The sequence below is a fragment of the Schistocerca cancellata genome, chromosome 2, assembly GCF_023864275.1.
Source record: "Schistocerca cancellata isolate TAMUIC-IGC-003103 chromosome 2, iqSchCanc2.1, whole genome shotgun sequence".
Lineage (NCBI taxonomy): Eukaryota > Metazoa > Arthropoda > Insecta > Orthoptera > Acrididae > Schistocerca > Schistocerca cancellata.
The window spans coordinates 446,991,667-447,009,283 of NC_064627.1; the positions used below are offsets into that span (position 1 = coordinate 446,991,667).

Below are 17,617 nucleotides of genomic sequence, written 5' to 3' on the forward strand. Positions count from 1 at the left end.
CGGCGAAAAATTTTAGCTAAACTCTCGTGCAGAACATCTTCTATCATACGCAGTCTATTATTTGGTTCTTGTTGATCATTATCAAAGAAAGCAGCAGTGTAAGTAACAACAAATAGCAGTCTCTTGCCATTGTTTCACTAATGAGACAATTCCTCTCTTTTTTTTATTGTACGCGGCGGTAGCACGCACAAAAGAAGCCATGCCGCGAGTGGCGACAGGTCGTAAACACACATTATCAGAATGCGACAAACAATGCATGACACAGTACAATAATTCCTTTTCAGCTTAGAGTGACGTAAACACCTATAACAAAGAGAACAGCACTTATCCGATCAAAGAAAAATAAGCAATCGATTCAAACCAGACGAAGCACATGAAAAAGGAAGGGTACCCGTATAAATACGGGCCTGATGCATAACAATGGCTACCTGGTAAGGCTTAACTGCTAAGCTTACGATTCGAATCAAACTACTGCAGCTGTATCGTCATTCATTCGACCTAAATTGTGTCTCATATTGCAATGGACCAATTTTGTTTAGATTTGGAGGTGCGGCCTAAAACTTTTCTCTCCCTTGAATTTCGAGTCTCAAATTTCAGGTGCGGCTTAGATTCGGGAAAATTTTTTTTCCTTGATTTAGAGTCTCATTTTTCAGGTGCGGCTTAGATTCGAGTAAATACGGTATGTCAAAGCGGTAGGTGGATCAAAACAAAATGTCCAGACACTCTGTGAGCAAAATGGTACTGAAACAGAGGATGACAGACTGAAGGCCGAAATACTAAATGTCTCTTTCCAAAGCTGTTTCACAGAGGAAGACTGCACTGTAGTTCCTTCTCTAGATTGTCGCACAGATGACAAGATGGTAGATACCGAAATAGACGACAGAGGGATAGAGAAACAATTAAAATTGTTCAAAAGAGGAAAGGCCGCTGGATCTGATGAGATACCACTTCCATTTTACACAGAGTACGCGAAGGAACTTTCCCCCCTTGTTGCAGCAGTGTACCGTAGGTCTCTAGAAGAGCGTAGTGTTCCAAAGGATTGGAAAAGGGCACAGGTCATCCCTGTTTTCAAGAAGGGATGTCGAACAGATGTGCAGAACTATAGACCTATATCTCTATAATTTCGATCAGTTGTAGAATTTTGGAAAATGTATTATTTTAGAGTATAATGACTTTTCTGGAAACTAAAAATCTGCTCTGTAGGAATCAGCATGGGTTTCGAAAAAGAGGATCGCGTGAAACCCAGCTCGCGCTATTCGTCCACGAGACTCAGAGGGCCATAGACACGGGTTCCCAGTTAGATGCCGTGTTTCTTGACCTCCGCAAGACATTTGGTACAGTTCCCCACAGTCATTTAATGAACACAGTCAGAGCATATGGACTATCAGATCAATTGTGTGATTGGATTGAAGAGTTCCTAGATAACAGAACGCAGCATGTCATTCGCAATGGAGAGAAGTCTTCCGAAGTAAGAGTGATTTCAGGTGTGCCGCAGGGGAGTGTCGTAGGACTGTTGCTATTCACAATATACATAAATGACCTTGTGGATGACATCAGAAGCTCACTGAGGCTTTTTGCGGATGATGCTGTGATATATCGAGAGGTTGTAACAATGGAAAGTTGTACTGAAATGGAGGAGGATCTGCAGCGGTATGACGGATGGTGCAGGGAATGGCAATTGAATCTCAATGTAGACAAGTGTAAGGTGCTGCGAATACGTAGAAAGAAAGATCCCATATAATTTAGCTACAGTATTCAGTTAATTCCATAAATTATCTGGGAGTACGCTTTAGGAGTGATTTAAAATAGAATGATCATATAAAGTTGATCGTCAGTAAAGCAGATGCCAAACTGAGATTCATTGGAGGAATCCTAAGGAAATGCAATCTGAAAACAAAGGAAGTAGGTTACAGTACACTTGTTTGCCCACTGCTTGAATACTGCTCAGCAGTGTGGGATCCGTACCAGATAGGGTTGATAGAAGAGATAGAGAAGATCCAACAGAGAGCAGCGCGCTTCATTACAGGATCATTAAGTAATCGCGAAAGCGTTACGGAGATGATAGATAAACTCCAGTGGAAGACTCTGCAGGAGAGACGCTCAGTAGCTCGGTACGGGCTTTTGTTGAAGTTTCGAGAACATACCTTCACCGAGGAGTCAAGCAGTATATTGCTCTCTTCTACATGTATCTCGCGGAGAGACCATGAGGATAAAATCAGAGAGGTTAGAGCCCACACAGAGGCATACCGACAATCCTTCTTTCCACGGGTACTCAAGGTACCCTCCGCCACACACCGTCAGGTGGGTTGCAGAGTATGGATGTGGATGTAGATGTAGATGTAGTAAATTGTTATTGACTGGCGACTTGTTAAGTCACTTAAATAGCCTGCACAGCCACCACACTACACTAACATGTGTAAAATGAGCTCACCTACCGGGTGCGTGGGGAGGGTGAGTGGCCCTTCAATGACGGGAGTGCGCAGGTATGGGTAAAAGCTTTTTGTGAAGTGCTTGAAATATAATTTTCATGCAGATGATGTGCTATGAACAGAGATGTCACATGGAAATAGAACAAGGGTTATGTGATAAAACATTTTAAAGACCTTGTTCAAATCTGATACGATACAGTTGCAACAACTACATACACTACTCATGTATATTCTTTGTTCATACTCATACCACACACTGTAGATCGTAAAGACTGATAGCAGTGATAGAGGGCACAAAGCGGAACTATAGCACCCAAGCTGTCCTTCAAATTTACGTGTCACGCAGTGTACAGAAATTCACTGAGCCAACTTTTAATAAGCTTGTAACATCAATTGGGGAAGTAAACTCATTTTTTCATGACTCTTTCTCTCACCGAGTCTAAAATAACACTTTAATGGTGGTGGGCATATGAAGTGCAGCTCGTAAGGAAAGCTTAAACAAAAACAGCATTGGTGACAGTTTGTTGTTCTGTGGATGTCTGCATTTACGCTTACGGTTTAACTACTTAGCTGCTTTGATGATTTTGGTTTAATTCAACATGTTCATCAATTTTTGCTTTTCTCTTGGTGGGCACAAAGGATAATCTCTCAAAAACGCGTGTTTTGAACGTATAATTTGTGGTTGTAGCTTGTTGCAAAATAGCCCAAATTCATTGTACCCAGATACCAATTCAAGTTTTTTGCCGAGTTTTTACTGCTGTTACACATGTGATTTTTGAAGAACTGATGAAATTCACTACCGCAAATGGTTGTATAAACATTGTAGTGTACATTTCATTTCCTTTATGTCAACAGATCTGATACAAACTATTGGAGAGAATTGCAATTTTTAATAATATATGCCAATTACATGTGTTTTTGCTTGCGTTTTTGGGGGTTTTAACATTTTCCTCATTTCTGAATTTTCCTCAGTATTGTGTTTTTTATAGTCTGGCCAGTACAAATATGTAAAATAGTAGATGTAAATCATAGTGCCACTATGAACCAGCTGCTGACATCACCTGAGCACTTAGTATCACAAATGCCTACACCAGGGGCGGGCAAACGTTGCACACGGCTCACGAGCGCACAGCGCTGCACGTGTGCTGCTCGCGTGCACTCGTCGAATGGGGCAGTGGTGACAGCCGGCAGGTTGCAGCAGTGTAGTACCAGGCTAAGCTGCGGACGTCGATGCGTAGCGACCACTACATAGTGAACGTTGTATTTCAATAACCGGAAAATGCAGAGTGAAGCAAGGAAACGGAGAAGTGGAGATTTGCTATCTTTTAAAAAGTAATGTGAGAATCATTTTTTTCTTTGTGCAAAAACGTGAAAATTCAAAATGTTTAATATGTGGCAGTATTCTCGCTGGTCAGCGGAAGTTTAGTATTGAAGGCCATTATAACAAATTTCACAAGGACGAGTACAATTTATTGTCGGATTCTGAGCGGATGGGGAAATTGACTGAGCTTAAGAAGAGCGATCCGACGATACTAGATGAATCTGTCGTAGTTGCTGTGGTCATGAGAGATCTGCGACGTCCTTTCGTCATGTCGCTCATCTAACTGATTTAACATTTTATGGAGCACTGTTTTCAATTTTTCAGGACGACAACAATAATAGCCCAGCGGTACGTGCAAGTTATAAGATTACGCTTAATATAGCGAGAGCTGGAAAATCATTTGCTGAATTAGTAAGTGTCGGTTAAGAGGAAACATCAGTGATGAAAGTTTAAGTAACTGTTTGCGTTTGTCTGTATGTAGAAATTTTGTTCCACTCCACCTGTGATAATTAAATAAAATGTATTGTAGGTAATAGGTACTCTTTCAAACCACGATATCTTTCAAGCACTCCTACTAATCTTATTCCTTCATTCAATAAAGCAAGCTAGGAACCAAAACGAATTGCATGGGAAAGAGAGGAAAGAAGGTATGGTGGGGAGGGGAGACAAGCGGGTGGGCAGCTTGCCCCTGTGTGCACGCGGAACACCTGTTAACTGCACGCGTGCAAGTGCACCGCACACGTGCAGGATTCCTGCCCGCCCCTGGCCTACACTATCACATCCACTTCTTCTTTTTTTCCAGAATTACTTGGGAGTTACAATGTTAGGCATGTAATGGGGACCATTAGGGATATGACTGCCATGAAGGCCAAGGAAGAGCACAGGATGCAGCCAACTGCAGACGGTGGCTTATGTCAGTATTAATGATTTCTCTCTCTTTGGACCTAAAGAGATTTTCACTGGCTTTGGGAGGGTAGCTTAAGACTCCAGTAGTGATTGGGGATATGTAGGTGACCCCACTCGTACAATTATAATTGGTGGGGATTACAGTATACACTTGATATGGTGCTGAAAAGACGTGTTTACAACCAATGGTAGGCATAAAATTTCGTCTATAATCTTACTGAATGCTTTCTCAGAAAATTGTTTTGTACAGTTAGGTCAGGAGCTCACTCAGAGCGTAAATGGCTGCAGAAACATACTGGACCTCTTTGTGACAAATAATCCTAAGCAGATAGATAACATCCTGACGTATAGATGGATTAGTGACCACAAGGTTGTTGTAGCTAGACTAAATATTGTAACATCCCGCTTTGCGCTTTCCTAAGAGACGATCTTCACTTCTTCCAATCTGGGATGTAATCGTGGACCGGATGTGGTTTGAACTCACAGAAATAGTATCAATGGAAATTGAGAGGTTTATACCAAATAAATTAATGAGAGGGCATACTGATGGCCCTCCTCCTCTCCCCCTGCCCATGGTGCACAAAACAGTTGGGAACAATATTGCAGAAGCAACAAAAAGCGCATGCTAAATTTAAAAGCACACAACCCCCCTCCCAGATTGGCAAAGCTTAACATAAGCTTCAAAGCAAACTTCAATGTGAGATGCTTTTAATAGTTTACACAGTGAAATTCTGTCTCAAAATCTGACAGAAAAAAACAATGTGTTGCTCATTGTATATAAAGTACACCAGTGGCAAAACACAATAACTTCACTGCACAGTAAAAATGATGATGTTACTGATGACGTTGCCATTAAGGCATTGTTACTAAACATGGTTTTCCGAAATTTCTCTACAGGAGAAGACAAAATAAATATTCCAGAATTCGAATCAAGAACAACTGCTAACATGAGCAACTTAAGTAGGTATCCTTGGTGTAGCAGAGCAGCTTAAATTACTTTAATATAAGCAAAACCTCTGGTTCAGATTGTATACCAGTCAGGTTCCTTTCAGAGTTGCTGATAACAGTAGCTCCACACTTAGCAGTCATATACAATAGCTCACTTGTAGAAAGGTCCATACCCAAAAACTGGAAAGTTGCACAGTCACACCAATACATAAGAATGGAAATAAAAGTAATGTGCTGAATTACAGGCCCATAGTGCTAATGTTTATTTACAGTATGATTTTGGAACATTTACTGTATTCAAGCATTATGAATTACCTTGAAGAAACAGATTTATTGACAAATAGTCAACACGGATTTAGAAAATATTTTCTTGTGAAACACATCTAACTCTTTATTCTCACGAAGTAATTAGTGATATTGAAGGGGGATGTGAAGTTGATTTCATAGTTTGGTTTCCAGACAGCCTTTGACGCCATTCCTTCCAAGTTACTTCTAGTCAAAAATTGCGTGCTTATGGACTATCATCTCAGTTCTGTGACTGGATTTCTGATTTCCTGTTGGCAAGATAACAGTTCATAATAATTGACAGAAAGTTGTAGAGTAAAACAGAAGTAATGCCTGGTGTTCACCAAGGAAGTGTTATAGGCACTTTGCTGTTCCTGATATATATAAACAGTTAAGGAGACGATCTGGGCAGCCCTGTTACCTTTTATGGTGGAGCATGCTGACACTTATCATCTTATAAAGTCATCAGATGATCAAAACAAATTGCAAAATGATTTAGGAAGATATCTGTGTGGTGTGAAAAGTGGCAGTTGACACTAAAGAATGAAAAGTGTGAACTCATCCACATGAGTATTACAAGGAATCCGCTAAAGTTCTATTACACAATTCACACAATTCTAAAGGCTATAAATTCAACTAAAACTTATCAATTAGAAATACAAATAAATTAGAATGATCTCGTAGATGACATTGTGGGGAAAGCAAACAAAGGAATGTGTTTTATTGGCAGAACACTTTAAAAAAATCCAACAGGTCTACTAAAGAGACAACGTACACTATGCATTTTCACCCTTTTCTGGAGTATTGTTGTACAGTGTGAGATATGCATCAGATAGGATTAATGGAAGACGTTGAAAAAGCTCAAAAAAGTGCAGCTCGTTTTGTGTAATTGCAAAATAGGGGAGAGGGTGTCACGGTCATGGTTCACAAGTTGGGGTGGCACTCGTTAAAACAGGCATATTTTGTTGCAATAGGATTATCTCATTAAATTTAATCAGCAACTTTCTCCTCGGAGTGCGCAAAAATATTTTGTTGTCGCCCACCTACATAGTGACGAATGAGCATCATAATAAAATAAATTGGGGCTAGCATGGAAAGATTTATATGTTCATTTTTCCCACATGATATCCAGGAGTGGAGTGATAGAGAAAATCCTGAATGTCGTTGGATGAATCCTGTAACAGGCACGTAATTGTGATTTGCAGAGTAATATTGTAGATGCAGTGTGTCCAGAGTTAGCAAGGGATGGTCAAGAAAATTACACCGTGTGCTCAGTGAAGGTTCTCTAGAGATTTTGCTGTGTTTCACAGTCTCAAGTTCCATGCACATACGTTTTATTCTGTACATTTTCTGTTATTCAGTTATCTTTCATCATGGCATTTCCTCAGTCTTTTCCTATCTGTTGTAATCCAGTAAACAGATTTCTTTGTCCATTTTCCATTCTTCCCAGGTGCTTGCCACTTCTCACACTATGCTGTTTTGGCCTCCACCCTTTATCATGTGTTTTGCTGGATTTACTCTTTTTCCACTGTTGCTGAGTGCCAATCCTCACTCCACCAATCATCCACCCACAACCACTTACATTTGAGTCTAACTTGTGAAATACATCATTGAGACATGACTAATCTGCTTCAGTAAACAAAGGAACAAAGATGTTCACACCTCATGAGAAGTATGTATGTGTAAGTTTTTTTGCTACATTTATATTGTTTTTCAGCTTGCAGTTTGGAGCAGAGTGAAGTAAAAGTTACCTTGAAAATTTCTGATATAGCTGTATATACTGAAATTTATTTTTAATTTTTATATTATATTATTTTATTTTATTAATTTTGCATTACTTCAGTTAACAGCAGTTTCATTTTTGCTTTACAGGCATATGCAGAGAAATACTCTGATATTTGTGGATGGGAATTTTACCTGTATTATACATCTGTTCAAGAAAAAAAGGCATATTTAAGCTTAGGTGAAAACCATGCTATGTTTCACAAAACTGTTGCAGATTGTGTGCAAGTTCTCTTCAGGTAATTAAATTTCTTAATATTAGGCTGCAGTTAGGAGTGTGCTGTACCTATGAGAATACAATCTTGTTTATGGTGTATGTTAACAGACCATACAATAGCAAAAGTTCTGAAATACTGAATCTTGCTTACTTCCTGATGTTTGTACTTTGTTTCTTATAGAGCTTGGTGTTGGGATTCAGGTCACTAACACCCTAAATTTGGTAAAAGTTCAATTTAAAGAAGCTATATCCTGAGTTAATTGATTTATAACAATAATGCAAATTCCGTAATGGAGAATTGTGTAAAATACAGAAAAGGCAACCAATCACCTACAGTGGATTGATGTGTGGAGCATAGTAACTAATAACTAACACCACCATTCACACTAGCTTACAACCACTAGCATTTTTTCCAGCAATAGTTCACACATTCACACACTCAACTCCATACGTACACTTCTGTGGCCACGACATGTTTGTGTGAGTGATTGTGTTTGTGAATGTGTGTACTATAGCTGGAAAAGAGCTAGCACTCAAGATAATGTGTCTGCTATTTTCTCCACAATCTGCTTTAGGTGAGCAGCTGCCTTTCCCTTATTTTAAGTTAACTATTATGTTTATGAAAAGTTGTTTCAAAGAAACTTCCAAAGATTAATCTGATGTTTACTTACATCTATTGTGTTAGTGTTAAAAGCACATGTTTTACCAGCAGTTGAAATAGACTCTGAGAAGAATTGAAAGAAAAAAAAATTATTACGTATTTTAATTGAAATCAAAATAAAACAAAATGCTAATAATGTTCAATCAATGGAAAATTTTATTTTTAAAATGTTAAATGTGCCAGAATACTACATATGATGTATACTGAATACTCAGAGCAGTTGCCTGGGTGGATGAGGTGGGATGGGGTTAGGGAAGGCTGCACAAGGTGAGGAGTAGTAGTGGGATAGTGTGAGGTAGGTCTTTCAACAGATCACTCAGTGACTGTACAAGAAGACAAAAGGAGTTCAGAAGATAGAGCATAATCATTTTTGTAATCGCATAAATATCCACTGCCAAACTGTGACAAACAGAAAACTTGACCATCCAGTTGCAGAAAGTGCTGCGCACGACAACACAAATGACAACAGCTGCTTCACTACTCGAGCGTGCGCGCGCACATTCTCTTTTACCTCCCTGTCTTTCCCTTTCACTTACACCTTTTCCTCCCTCCTTCCCTGCAACCCCCCCCCCTGCGCCCCCCTCCTGTCGTTTTTAACCTGCGAACTTCTTTAATCATATGCAGCTGAGTCATCTGTCAAAAGATACGTCTCACATGATCCCATTACCCTCTCCTTACCTCATGCGTCTGTCTCTGTTCACTCCATCTCCATCTATACCGGCAACTGCTCTCAGTAATTGATAATAAAGCCAGTCTCGCCATGGGCATAGTGTGTGTATGAGTGTGTGTATTATTCTGTCCAGGAGTTTCCTATGTTGTTATAACAACATAGAACTGTGAACAGTGATATTCCATTGTTTGAATTGTTTGTTTTCAGTTTTGACCAGTTACTAACAAAGGCATCACAGCAGTCCCCTCCACCCAGTGAACGGGACTACTATAATGAATTCTTAAGGCACATGCGTGGTCAACTCTGCCTCCATCTTGCCACTCTGCTTCTGAAAAGAGCAAAGAAGGTATACTTTTTAATATAAAAACAAAAAAAAATATTTTTGTGAGAATTTTAAAATTACTCAAATCTGTTGTCTGTGAATGGCAGGGGTAAATGGAAGGTGTCAGCTGAATAGCAGTGGAGGACCATTTCACGAAGTGCTTTCAAACTCAGTAAAGATTATCATATTCTAAACAGTTTTGACAAATAATATTAAATTTCTTGTGTTTTTATCTATAAAAGAACCTACATAGTAACTAATTCACATGGTTGGATCTTAAGATGGAATTATCGAAATGGATAAAGCAGCTTCCAAATGTCAGGGATGACAGAAGTGCTTATTCTCTCTCTCTCTCTCTCTCTCTCTCTCTCTCACTCACTCACTCACTCACACACACACACACACACACACACACATACACACACACACACACACACACACACACACACACACACACACAGAGAGAGAGAGAGAGAGAGAGAGAGAGAGAGAGAGAGAGAGAGAGAGAGAGAGACAGCAAGCTTGTACTGAAACTTAACCAAGTTCTTTCTTTCTACACCTCAATGATCCAAGAAATATGAAAAAAATTCACACCAAGTAGCATACAATCTCTTCAGTCCTGTGAGTGATTCACCAACAAAAATTTCTTAGTAATCTGTTGCCCCCTTGACAAGTAGTTGATTGGACTCTACTAAAGTGCGCTGAGTTTAGGTTCGTTCTGCGCATCTTGACGTCACAAAACACAGTCAGCCAATGAACAGAGAACGACGTTGCCAGATCTCGACTGCAGTGCAGAGCATGGACGAGTGTCTTCAGTTTTAGAAACGTTCAGTCATAAATAAAGTAATAGAACAAAAGCAATGTCTTGATAGCAGACTTTCTTTTATAGAAAGTTTGGAAAAAGCATTCTTTATACCAATTGCTTCATATTCTATTAATTAATTAATCCAAACAAGCAATAAGCCTCCTAATTCAGGTGATAGCAAGGAAATGTGTTTGTATCAATCTCACGAACCGCTTTTTCGCAATAAAGAACAGCGGTAATTGTTTATTTCCTATTGTACTTCGACGAAGTGTGAGTAATTCATAGTCATACCAACAGTGTTTGTCAGTATTTTGCGTGACGTGTTAGCGTCATTAAGACAGACTGTAGTCAGACGAGCTACGTTAGCGTAGTGGTTAAGGTGTTGGGCTTCTATGCGAAAGGTTACGAGTTCAAACCTTGTACGATGCTTAATATTTTCATTATTTAAAAACATATCGAAGTGCCTTACTTCGTGAATTATATTCGTTTGAATCTAATTTTTTGAAATTTCTAGTGCTTTGTCTCTTCATTAACCCTTTCGCTGCTGCAGACACGTGCTCCCCGCATTCCGCGCTGTGCGCGATTTTGTCATCACGGCACTGCTCGCCTGTGCAGACACATGGTGTTCCCACTGGTTTGACAAACTTATCATTCGATTTCATAAAAACTATTTGGCCCAAAAATTTGATTTTTACATGTCTTCTTGACTGATACCTTCCCCCCATAAATGACTTAATTTTGTTTTGATGTTCAACGCAGTTATTATGCAGCATTAAATGTAGTAAACCATTGCACGAAATTTTGAAGAGCTTGCAGAGGTAGAAGTCCATAGCGTATACTTTCCGTATGGTCGATTTTAGTTGCCACAATGTTGAGAATGAAATGTGGACAAGATACCTAAATTTCATATAAAATTTACTGTATAACAATATCTCATTTAATTTAAGTACCACATATACGTCGTATGTAATATTGAGAAGTATTCCATCTTTCGCGACTGTAATAAAAGTTTTATTTGCACTGGACGTGTTTGGCTTTATTTTAAAGCACTTCAATCAATGAAAGTTATGGCACATACACAATGGTACTCATGTTCTCTTTCTTGTTTTTGTTCCACAGTCGCAGTTTTACCAATGGTACTGAAATATATTCCTCTTCTGCAACTGAAATAAGCGACTTATTTAGACCAGACGCGTTTCTCTCTTTTGAAGCATCTTCAGTGGACAGTATTTTGTCTCCTCCATTGCCAAGTCACCTTTCGTAGTTTTGTGCTGCGGTAACACAATATTCAACATTTGTGTTGGCAGATCAGTGTTTTAGCAGATAAATGATGTTTGTGTGTACCATACACAAAAATTATATTTGACATAGATAAGAGCACTTCACTGATAGACACTATATTCAAGTCCTAATGTTCTTGTAAGTCCACAGTTTTGTTTAATGTATTTTGTCTACTTCCTTTTGATTGACTGAAGTGCTTTAAAATAAAGCCAAACGTGCTCAGTGTAAATAAAACTTTTGTTACAGTCGCAAAAGACGGAATATTTCTCAATATTACATACGACACCTATGTGGTACTTAAATGAGATATTGTTATACAGTAAATTTTATATGAAATTTAGGTATCTTGTCCACATTTCAATCTCAACATTGTGGCAACTAAAATCGACCATACGGAAAGTATACTCTATGGACTTTTACCTCTGCAAACTCTTCAAAATTTAGTGCAATGGTTTACTATATTTAATGCTGCATAATAACTGCGTTGAAGATCAAAACAAAATTAAGTCATTTATGGGGGGAAGGTATCAGTCAAGAAGATGTGTAAAAATCTAATTTTTGGGCCAAATAGTTTTTGTGGAATCGAATGATAAGAGTGTCAAAGCAGTCGGAACACGATGTGTCTGCACAGACGAGCAGTGCAGTGACAAAATCGCACACAGCGTGGAATGCAGGGAGCACATTTTTGTAGCAGCGAAAGGGTTCATGCGGCCGTGGTGGCCTTACTTCATGAACTGCGCCCTCCCCCCTGAACGTAAGCTTGCGAACTATGCTATACTATGGCGCTGCTTCTATTGGCGCGTGCATCGTGTGCAACTGGCAACGCAGCAATCTCCCGCATCTGGGCGGGCATGCGCGAGCCGCCAAGATAAAAGAATCGAACTATAGGTGTCGGTGATCACAGCTTTAGAGCCATGAAGTATATTGTCTCAACAAGTAGATACTGGAGCCTAAAAGGAGAACAGTTCTATTCGCTAAAACACAGCTAATTCCTTTCATGAACCATTTGCAACTACTCCAGAAAATTGTATCTTTAACATACCGAAAGATATTTAAGATGAGAGTTCAGGAATTCACTTTGAATGGGGATGGGAACAAAAAGATGTTTTACTTTTCATTGTGAACTATTTTCATGTTGCTGTGTGTTCTGCTTATAGTAGCACTGCTGCATCTTGACTACCAGGCTGCCTCATGTTCTCTGTGCACACCTGCACACACTTAAAAGTGCTCTGGACAATGTGGCAAGTCAGCACAGTGATTACCAGCTTTCTTTCTGTTTACATGCTAAGAGGGGTGGTTTCTTTTTCAGAACTGTTGTGTGGAAAATTGTAATTATGCAATAGATGCTTTACTTGGGAGTATCACTTCAAGTGACTGCCTGCTGTTCATGTCAAAGTTTTCTTTGTACACAAATCTTGGCCAATAAAAGCCATCTGCCTTGGTATACTGTTAGAATAGAACTTTCTTTGAAGTGAGAATAGCCTTCTGGGCAAGTTGTTAACATCCTGCTGAAATTATCATGACTTGTACAGCATTGTTTGAGTTATGCATATTACCATGTATTTATTAGTAAAGGGTCACATAAATATAATAGCTTGGAAGAATCCATTTTACAGGTACATATTTTGCGCATTGTTAATCTCCGGGTAAGATTTATGCATGATCTTAATTTCTTTTTCTTTCTGATCCATAATTGTTGTTACAAAGCAGCTGCAATAAGGAACTATCTTAATACCTAACATATACAGAACGATTGTGTGATTCTGTAGTTCCCATTATGATGAGTTAAGATAAAAGAAAATAAAAAGGGATGAAAGTTTGTGATCCTGGCGTCTGCAGTATAGTGAGAGTCAGCGAGTGACGTGAGTGTCCAGACTCGCTGCTGTATGGCATTAATTAATGTTATTTCTTTCACTTTCACCACAGATCTGTCCCCCAGGGGGGCTCACCACTTGTCGGTACATTTGTGCTTGGTTCATGCTGCTTGTCTCTCTTTCTGTTATTCATTTTCTCCTTCCTTGGGAACATGTCATGGTTACTTTGGTAATGTATTCTGTATTTTCAATAGCCTGACAACATTCTCCATCTCCAGTCCTTCCTCCACTTCAGTGTTTTGAGGTTCCTTTTTGTTTTTTCTTCACCCCTATGCACTCCAGAAGGCTGTCCCACATGTCTGCTGCCATAACAGGTGACTGGGGAATGCGTAATTCACAGCCACGGGTCAACGGACAGGATTCGAATGTACCCCATGATAAAGGCACAGGCCAGGCCCAGAGAGGGTGACTGCTTGAGCTGTTAAGTTCCCAAATTGCCAATTGACTCCTCCGTCAGGAGTGTGAGAGGTGTGACCTGAGGTTTGAACAATCACTTAAGGTGGGAAAGCCTCCATCTTAGGGCTAGGAGAGTCAGGGGCAGTTGGAAGGAGCACACTATCGGAGATGCAGGCAGTCACGGGGGATTTCCTCACAATGAGCCAATCACCATCTCAGTCTTGTCTGCTAAATGTAAACGGAATGAGGCTAAATATTCTAAGACTCTCCCAGCTGCACCTTGGTTTCTGAAGGTCAATCCTTTGCTACTGATAATCCGTTTATTATTCAGAAAGGTGTTGATGCAACTGCTAGCCTTTGATATCCTGCTCTCATTTATGTACTGGAACTTTGCTTTTGAAGAATAATTGTGATTCTCAACCACAACTGCTCGCAACTTTGCTCCTCCACGGCTATCCTGTTCCTGTCAGGGCCCGTCAAATGCTGAATTCTTTGCATGGTGTTATTTACAATATGCTGCTAGATGGTGTGACTGATGGGGAAATCCAAACTTACCGAAATCCAAACTTACCTCTCTGATCAGGGCGTCCTTAGTGCCTACACAAACACTCTTTATCATATTTGATATAGTAATACATCCATCAAAGATCAAAGCAGGCTATGAAGTCATGACAGTCCTACCATACATTCCAGCCTGATGCACTGCCACCATTGTCAACATTACAACCACACTCGAATGTCCTGTCAAAACATGTCCTGATGTGTTACTTGTGGTAGGGATGTTTATTTGGGTGACTGCCCACCTCCTCCTCCCTGCTGTGTCAATTGCAATGACAACCATGCAGCCTCATCCTGAGAATCTCGATGAGCGGGCCGTCCAGGAGATCTGTGTGAAGTCGCTCACAAGTTGTTGGCTGGTCGAAAGCCATATGGTTTACCATCTGGTACTTTTAGTACCGTTCTTGCGTTACCTCGCTCCACAAAGGACACAGTCACACAGACTTGTGACCTCAAATTCAGCACTGCAGTTGTAAAATCACCCTGTGTCGAGACAGCATCCCCCTCTCCTCCAGCTGTGCAAAGCCCCACCATTTTTGCCTCTGGCAGCAAATTGACCTGCTACACAACCAGCAGGCCAGAAAGGACAGAAGGAATACTCCCACAAAGACTTCTTACGTCTTCATCTGCCAATTGCAAAGTCTCCAAGAAATCAAAAGAAGGCAAATGGTCTTTTCCTTCCCCAACTTGGAGATCCTCTTCAACAGTGTCACCACATGACACCCTCATCCGGCCGACCTCTGTTTCGCTGGTGCGCACCGCCATCCATTTCTCTGCTCTGGAATCCACACGCCGACGCAGTGAGATTGCCGACACCTCTGTAGATCTCATGGAGCAGAATTCTCCAGCCTCTGTGCCCTGTAACAGTGTGTATTCAAAGGCTGTCACTCGGCAGGTGCTGAGGTGACATCTCTTCATTCTTTCCTTTCCATGTCATGACATTCCCCTAATGGACTCTTTGCAGCATTTGATCCAATAAAGAGGAATTACGGCTGCTGTTGGAATCACAGTGTCTCCTCCAGGAGACAAAATTACGCCCGTGCAACTGCTTTGACCTCTTGTGTTTTTTTCTGACCCACTTGGACCTGCTTCCTTGAGGACAGCATTCCATCTCATGGTGGAGTTGTGCTGCTCATTTGGGATGATGTTCACAGTTAGGCAATCTCACTCAACACCTGGCCGCAAGCTGTTGGAGTGCTCATTTTCCTTCCACCCCCCCCCCCCCCCCCCCCATCCCCGCTCCCTATTCCTATACGCAGTTTTGTAAGGCCAACTGGAGGCTTTACTCCTCCCTTACAACCTTCGACGAACACCATTTCCCCAGTTATGTTGACCAGGTAGAATACCTTACAGACGTATCCTCACCGCTGCAGAATGTTCCATTCTTCACATTTCCTCTTCACCGTGCTGTTTCCTTGTCGCTTGGAGGACTGAGGTATGCTGCAGCACAATTTGCATGCGGAGACATGCTCTCCGATTTTTAACCATCATCCTACGATGGTGAACTGTATTCGTTGTGAACAGTTTCGTGTGAAGTGTTGTTGCATTTTTTGGGATAGCAAAAAAAAGCCAGCTGGATTTCATTTACTTTTTAACAGTTCCACTCCATCTTCTGTCATGTGGGCCAACCTCTAACCTCTCTCTGGAACCGAGGTCCACCTCCCAATTTCTGGCCTGACTGTAGCAAATGATGTCATTGTAGACCCCATTGCTATCTCAAAACACCTTGGGCCTCTATTTTGTGGAGATTTTGAGCTCTGCTCACTATCACCCTGCTTTCCACCATTAGAAACGAGTAGAGTATACTCGGGTCCTTCTCCTGTCAGAATCGTGAATGCTACGCCACTGACTTTATTGTGTGGGTGCTAGACTTTGCTCTCATTTCATTCCAGTCTTCTGCTCCAGGGCCAGACAATGTTAACATTCAGATGTTGAAGCAGCTTCCTCTCGTGGGCAAACACATTGTCAGTCATACATACAATGACATCTGGGTGGATGGCATGTTTCCCAGACATTAACATGAAGCCATCATCATTTACCTAAGTATGATAAGGACAAACACCTTCCTTCTAGCTGCTGCCCCATTTCTCTCACCAGCTGTGTTTGCAAGGTGATGGAACATGATTCGTGCCTAGCTGGTATGGTGGCACAAGTCTTGCAATCTACTATCCACTGCACAATGTGGGTTTTGAGCATGCTGTTCTTCAGTTGACTATCTTGTCAGTTTGTCAACCCATGTAAGGAACAGTTTTCTGCGAAAATACCAGGCAGTTGCCATGTTTTTTGATTTGCAGAATGCCTAAGACTCCTGCTGGAGGACTGGTATTGTCCACACACTCTACACATGATGCTTCAGAGGCTGCCTGTCCAGTTTCCTTCAGGAACTTTTAAAAAGACAAGAGTTTTCAAGGTACATGTGGGTTCTGCCTTGCCGAACACCTTTATCTAGGAAAACGGGGTGCCTCAGGCCACCGTTTTGAGCATTGTTGTCTTTGCTATCCCCATTAACCCTGTTATGGCCTGTCTCCCTCTGGGCACCTTTGGCTCCCATTTCATCGATGATTTTGGTATCTATCGTAGTCCTCCATGGGCTTGTCCCCTTGAGTGGCATTTTCAGTGACGTCTCTTTCATCTTTACTTGTGGTGTATTGACAATGGCTTTTGTTTCTCCACTGAAAAAATTTATACGAGTTTCTGGTGCCGCTGTGGGTTTCTTCCACTGTCTTCACACATTGAGCCTGTTGCGCTCCAGCTCGCTGAAACTGATATTCCTAGGGACCATGTTTGATAGGAAACTTTCATGGTCCTCGCATGTATCTCACCTGGTTCCCAGCTGTACTCGGTCCCTCAATGTCCCGTGTGTCCTCAGTTGTACTTCCTGGGGAGCAGATTGGACCACCATCGTCCATTTGTATTGGCCCCTTGTCCGTTCGAAACTCGTCTATGGAGGTTTTGTTTATGCATCTACACATCCGTCCATTTTAATGCTGTCTACATACAGTCAACCATAGTGGAATCAGTTTGGCCACTGGCGCCTTTTACACTAGCTTGGTTCAGAGTCCCTGTGCAGAAGTCGCCAAACTACAAGCTTCATACCAACATGATGTTCTCCTCAGCGGATACACGTGCCATTTGTCTGCCGTGCCTGGACACTCATCCTAG

The 17,617-nt window shown here is 41.0% G+C and overlaps 1 protein-coding gene across 1 annotated transcript in view; it reads left to right on the top strand.

Annotated features, from left to right (window-relative positions):
- LOC126161936 (E3 SUMO-protein ligase RanBP2-like) overlaps window positions 1-17,617 on the top strand; it is a 329,323-nt gene that overhangs the window by 73,296 nt on the left and 238,410 nt on the right. Inside the window, exons 5-6 of the mRNA XM_049918109.1 lie at window positions 7,762-7,910; window positions 9,427-9,565. Coding sequence (XP_049774066.1) covers window positions 7,762-7,910; window positions 9,427-9,565 — 288 coding nt within the window. The remainder of the gene's footprint in view (window positions 1-7,761; window positions 7,911-9,426; window positions 9,566-17,617) is intronic.